General features: G+C 34.6%; 1 protein-coding gene across 1 annotated transcript; it reads left to right on the top strand.

Annotated features, from left to right (window-relative positions):
• Window positions 1–4,104: 4,104 nt before the first annotated feature.
• LOC129570514 (neprilysin-like) lies at window positions 4,105–6,772 on the top strand. The gene is made up of 10 exons (XM_055450157.1): window positions 4,105–4,116; window positions 4,219–4,240; window positions 4,299–4,479; window positions 4,559–4,716; window positions 4,793–5,035; window positions 5,270–5,689; window positions 5,867–5,915; window positions 6,011–6,179; window positions 6,259–6,435; window positions 6,513–6,772. Exons 1-10 carry the CDS (start codon window positions 4,105–4,107, stop codon window positions 6,687–6,689), a joined length of 1,608 nt encoding a protein of 535 aa, XP_055306132.1. The 3' UTR covers window positions 6,690–6,772.

Below are 6,772 nucleotides of genomic sequence, written 5' to 3'. Positions count from 1 at the left end.
ATCACATATTATTCGTCTGGTTTGTGTTCTGGATAATTTTTAAAAGCAAAATTATTTGATGCACGCGTGTAAAATATATTGAATTTAGTTGATATTTGTATATGAACCACTCCAACTCACAAACAAACGTACAATAAATACATATAACAATACGATTGAGTCATAGGAGTTTGTATGCGGATGTGACTTTGCCGCAGTGCCATGCGCACTGCGCACTAGCACACATTGTGTACACCGTATACATGGTAAAGCGCTCGTTCGTACGCTCAGTGTCTTGCTCAACGGGCTACTCGATCAATTGAGCACGTATGCTGGTATGCATGTCAACGTTGAACGCATCATTTTCAATATTTATCATCACCCATGTATTGTACGTCTATGTATTGGTGTGGATCAGTCACACACACTATTTTTTGTTCCATAATTTGCTTTTTTAGCTCATTCCAAACTCAAATACAGGCCGATATTTGAGTATTCATGTAAAAATTTGATGATTTTCATTTTTTTAACACAAAATGCATATATGCAAATATATATATTTGCAAATCGAAATTATCTAGACTAAATGTTGTTGAAACTAACTCGATACTACCTGCGGTTGCAAACTAAATGTTTTTTAGGCAATTGAAACATGAAAAACGGTCGTTAAATTAGTCGAAATGGTCTATTAAGTTAACAGAATATATGTTTTCATAGTAACATCCGCACATTGTTAGGAAATAATGCCAAAGAGCGCAAAGATTAAAAACAAAACAGGGATTAGTTAAAGTTGCAGTCTGAAATGCATGGCTTTTGGTGCTAAGAAAACTGTAACGGTAATCCCTATGGTATGGTAAAAAAAGTAAAACTCCAATAAAAAAAACATCAGGGAATTTTTTTCTTTACACTTTTTTCCTACGAATTTTAAACGAAGAATTTCAAGTTTTGTTGATAGAACAATGAAGATATTCTATTTTTTCCAAAGAGGTTTATGGCTTTGGCAATTTCAAATGGCAATAATAAAATGAGTTAACTGTAAAAGGTGTACGCACATTGAAACAAACTGGCCAAAGTGAATAACTAACTGTAACTTGAATACAGTGGCAGGCATGGACTGAAATAAGTCAGATCTTCCTCTTGTTTTTATGGTGAAATTTAATTGTATTCCCTTAAATGCAATGTAGCTTTTAGTTTTTTTTTAACATTAAATAACGGTTTCAAGTTGTTGAAAAAATTCAGAATTTACATCACTTTCTATTAAATAAAATTGAATTTTATTAAGAAGAGGAAGATCCGTATTATTTCAGTCACTGATGGTGAACCTCATGTTAGAACACTCTCAAAATATCTGTTCCCAATACATTGAATGCACAGCACAATGTTACTACTGTTGTAAAAACAACCCAAGCACTACTTTTATAATGCACCCAGTAAATTGATTGTATTTTTCAAAAAATTACACTTTCTTTTTAATCGATTCATGATTCTCACATTTTAATCGGCTCATGAGTATATTGACATTGATTTTTTTACGCGACGCTCTTTAATTAATCGTACACAAATCACTAAACAGTTTCATTCATATACTGTTTCGAGATAGATACCAGTGCGTGCAACGGGTAAAATGTTTTCGTCCTTTTAAACAAATAGTTCCGTATGCGTTCGCGTAAGCCCGCATTTGAATCAATACGAGTTTGCGCTGTCGTCAATATTTACCATGTATGCATCGCTAAGCTATATTGATAGCCGTGTGCGGCGACGATGTAAATAGTATCGCATATACTGGAACTGCGCAATGGGATTTTAAAATTCCGAGAATGATTTTAATTATTTTGAATGATTTTACGATCGCTACTTGATTCTGACTCTTCCTAGTGCGTTCGATAATTGTGTTAAGGAATGAAACCAAATGTTTCGCATGGAGACATGGAAATTATGTTATGAATCGAATCAAGTGTTATGTTATGCATTATGCAGCTCATCTAGCTACGAATATTTAACGATTTTTATTCGATTGCAAATTGTGTAATCACCTCCTGTGTTTAGGTGGCTATTGATCGGATATTCGAATTGATAAACACTTGTAAACACACACACATACACACCGTTGTGCACAATCTACTGAGCATTTATAAAGAAATCATCGACTCTTGAGCTAAAGTAGATTTACAAAATAAAGTATGAATGGTGAACAAATCGCCGTACAGCGTGTACACTCGCGATCGTATATTCAATTCTTGACCTTGAATACAACTGCATAAATGCGCGTGTGAAGTGCATACAATGTAATCAAATCGAATTCCACTTTACCGGCGCCGGAATTGTTATTTGTTGACGTTATGTTTTGAGTCGACACTATTCACACTGTACAGTGTACACATTCATTGACGTTCAAAATAAGCGTGGCTCATATATATGTATAGCGTCAATCATACAAATGACTATTCAATAGTTTTACTCTCGACTTAACGTACATCGAACTTGAACTGTAAGCCTTTATGTAACTTCAAACAGAAGATATGACTAGGGTGCAAACGCGATATTTCTCAGCACGTTACTTAGAAACGATTTTTTTTTATTGTTTTTTTAAGTATGTTCACAGAACCAATTGTTATTCTCAATTTTGTTGCTCGTTTCTTTTGAGGTTTGTTCGTTGTTGAAAATATACATATTGTGATGCCGCCTCATAAAAACCATTTTTTAATCTTCGTTTTGGGTTTTTTTACGAAATGCTTGTAAATGTTTGTTGTGACTATAGTAAATGTTGGCTGTTCTTATGTCCCCAGTCCATATGTAATACGAAATGGAGCTTCACACAATATGGATATATTTATCTATAGCATAGATTTAACACATGTATAAAATGTGTTGTTATCGCCATGTCCCGGCTTAATGACCGGTTTTCGTTGATATGCTTGATTTTATACTTTAGGAGCAAAATAATAAAAAAGCCGTTTTTTAGAATGTGGTCCATTATTTTATTGCCCAAGTTTATGTATACATTACATTTCTATAAATAACTCATTATAAGTGCGGCAGACGGAATTTTAGTAAACTGAATTAGTAACAGTGTCAAAAGTTTGAAATATTCTCTCCATAAAGAATGATGGTGATACAAAACAAACTTGATCATTGACTGACTTTGAAGATTTATCACCCGAAATCATACATTGTAATATTCGGTGAGTGCCACTAAAAAAATATCCACACTCGACTAGTGCTTGAGACGCATGGTCACTCATTTAGTGAGTGAGACGCATGCGGATGGGATGAAGCAAAGTGAAAGAGAAGCGCGCAACTAGATCATAGAGTCAATGGGTACTACGTGTATGTGTTTGTGTCCGTATTCTATCGACGGAGTGACGAAATGTATGCGCGCTATATCGTTCGTTCGTATGGAGTTGCCCGCTTCTCTTTCGCTTTGCTTCATCTCATCCGCGTGCGTCTCACTCACTAAATGAGTGACCATGCATCTCACGCACTAAATAAGTATGAATATTTTTTTTAGTGGCACTCACCGAATATTACCTATGTATGCCCTAAATACGCTCAGAGATATTCGTTATGACAGATTGAGGCATATATGCCTCTATATCCGATGGAGAGAACAAATGAGATAGAAAAAAAGAAATGAAATAAGAGAAATAACGGAAATGTTTTATCATGCTTGAAATATGCGAATTTTTGCACTCATTTCGTATAAGTTGAAACAATTTTATAGAATTTATTCATTAAAATAATGAAAGTGAAACCCTTCTGAGTGAACCAGTGCTGTGAATAAGCTAGAATAAAGCTGATCATTTTCGGTGAAATAACACTTTCGTGTCCTTTTTTACAAAACGATCAATTGACTTTCAACTTCAAGACATTGACTTGCATTTTTATACAAATTTCATAAGTTTTCTTCCAAATTAACGACACATTTCAATCTGTTTTAAGAAAATATCGCTCCTTAAATAGATAAGCGCTGAATCAACGGGGTTGAATGAACTCATCTGACATTGTTGGTTACCGGCAATGCTTGTATGAAAAACACACGAAAGCTGTGCTTCGTGAACATTTTCGAGCAATTTCTCTACATAAATTCACTTGAATGTATGATAACGTGGCAATCACCATTCAAAAATGTCCATCCAGGTTTGTATCTTTTTCCAAAGCGTCTAGTAGACACTGTATACTCTACAAGAGAATAAAGAGTACACTATTTCCGAATTCAAAACATTTTTTATAACATTTTAGATGGAAACACAAGACTACAACTGTAAAATTCAATAGGTGCCTTTCTGTTGAATTTCCAATTGTTTTGATGGTTTCCCTAGGCATGTTCTTGGGAATGACACCAACTCAAATTGTGTGCAATGAAACCAGTGAACGCCTTTGTACTTCATCTGATTGTATCCGAGCTGCATCTTATTTGTTAGAAAGTATGGACTTTCGAATCGACCCATGCGAGGATTTCTATGAGTTCACTTGTGGCAACTGGGCTAAATATCACACCCGGTATATTTTGCATCTGAAAATGACATTCGATATATCGAATTGTATACAACAGCGTTTCAAAAAATTTTGTTAATTGTAGATTAGATTCAGTTACCCGATGGAGTTGGTACGATATAATAACAAAACGAGTTGAGCATGCGATTAGAGCTTTTCTCAAATCAAAACCGGCCGCATATGAGTCAAAAGTCATTGGTCATTGTCGTACTATGTACGAGTCTTGTATGAAATTGAACACGAGTAAGTTGTCCATACGCAGTTTACCGATAAAAAAATAGATATTGTTGTAATTTTGTGATTTGATGTGTCATTTAAGGTGATGATCAAATGGAATCTGGAAGAAGGCGAGCCAAAGAATTGCTTAAAGAATATTGCTTCCCTTACATTCACAAAGAGGATCGTAATTGCACATTCGATTGGAAAGCAACCTTGGAAAAAGTATATACATTCCTCGGGCAACTCACATTCCGTTCAGTCAACATCTATTCACCTGGTATTCAGAAGAAAGTACAGCACTATATCGACTTTTTACAACCATACGAAACGATCGCAATTGATAGTATGGTCAAAATGATTCAAAATGCAACAACTAAATTATCCGAAGTACGTACTAGAAAACTCTAATTTCAGAGTCTGAAATGTTTTGGGACTTGAACATCAAAATTAATGCAGTTAAATAAGTGCAAAAAATAGTTTTATTATTTTAACCAACACAATGCCAGATATTCATCGTCGATATCATCATTATAAATATTTTAGATACGATTCAATCTCACTCAAATGAACGAAATAGATCCGAACGGCTTACAATCGTTCATCTGGTGGATGGTTATCGATAATTTAATCGGATCAATTCGTTTCAATTACAATATCTATTACCGCAATATCTCTATCAATCAATCGAATCAATGTGCACAACTTGTAAACGATCGTATGGGAATGTTTCTTGGCGAGGTGATTGCAATGCCAATCTTTCTCAACGAAACGAAACCAAAGCTGTTGAACAGTTTCGAAGAAATTCGTTCAGCATTCAATGAGTTGGTGGAAAATAGCGATTGGATGGACCAACCGACAAAAAGAGCTGTCATTGAAAAGTCTCAGGCCATGAAAGTGAATATTGGATTTGCAGAGTTTTTACTGAACAAAACCAAAGTCGATGAATATTTGAAGGATTTTAATTTTACCAATAGTTCGTTTTTAGTGAATGAACACAGTATGTGGAATATAGAAAATAGATTTAAGATAATTGGTAAAACCAATTGGGAGGTGCCGAACATGATGGCCACGGAGGTTAATGCCAAAAATTTCTTCACACTGAACAATTTAAGTAAAATTGTTTTAATTGCATCGAATTTGATTGAAAAATCTAATTGTTTGGATTTATTTTCAGTGATCGCAATGGGACACTTACAGTTTCCATTCTATGGTTTGGGTATAGAGTAAGTACTTACAAAGTATAAACTTTGAATGCGGATATAAAGCATGACAGAATTTAAAAATTTAACGGTTTTTCCAAATCCAATTTCATTTTGAGAGCACTGAACTATGGGGTCGCCATTTCAACTCTTGGTCATGAATTTGTACATGGATTCGGAAAGGTAAAAGATGGATGGACAAATCAAACGGAAAACGAGTATAGAAATCGAGCCAATTGCTTTCTTGAACAGTACAAAAACTTTGACATATCGGAAATTGACCAGGCTGTGAGTGATTCGAGTGACTTTCTTGGAGTTTCAAATTAATATATCAATTGCATTAAATGTTTCGATAATTTTGTTTCAGATCAATGGCACAGTAAATGGCACACGGACATTGGACGAGAATATAGCTGATACCGTTGGATTATTATTAGCTTACAAGGCGTACAAAATATTCATAAAAAAACATGGTGAAGAAGAAATATTGCCGGCTTTTCAAACATTTACACCAGAGCAATTATTTTTCATTGGATATGGGAATGTAAGAGCTTTCGATTGTGAAATGTGTGACTACCGTGTGTATTTATTTCAAATTTTCATTCATTTATTGGTTCTTAGAGCTATTGTGCATCGGCAACTCCGGAAGAATTGATGAGATCAAATGCGAATGATGAACACTCTCTAGAGAAATTTCGAGTGAATGGTGTTGTGTCAAATTTAGAAGAGTTCAGAGCGACTTTTAAATGTAAGGCCAACTCAAAAATGGTGTCGAAAAATCCGTGTCGCATCTGGTGATTGTAGAATTTTCGTATCAAATTTCATGTACTGATCGTTCCCTGTAAGAAAAATGTAATCGTTTTCTTATAAATATTGCATTC

This window comes from Sitodiplosis mosellana, unplaced genomic scaffold, assembly GCF_009176505.1.
Source record: "Sitodiplosis mosellana isolate CC-2019 unplaced genomic scaffold, AAFC_SMos_1.0 Smas_scaffold_61, whole genome shotgun sequence".
Lineage (NCBI taxonomy): Eukaryota > Metazoa > Arthropoda > Insecta > Diptera > Cecidomyiidae > Sitodiplosis > Sitodiplosis mosellana.
The sequence above is the reverse complement of the archived record's forward strand: the minus strand, read 5'-3'. Positions and strand labels throughout refer to the sequence as shown.

Bases quoted from the DNA above. Each gene is read 5' to 3' on its own strand.
- LOC129570514 (XM_055450157.1), top strand. The intron at 4,717-4,792 runs GTAAGTTGTCCA...GTGTCATTTAAG, and splicing joins TTGTATGAAATTGAACACGA to GTGATGATCAAATGGAATCT. The intron at 6,436-6,512 runs GTAAGAGCTTTC...ATTGGTTCTTAG, and splicing joins TTTTCATTGGATATGGGAAT to AGCTATTGTGCATCGGCAAC.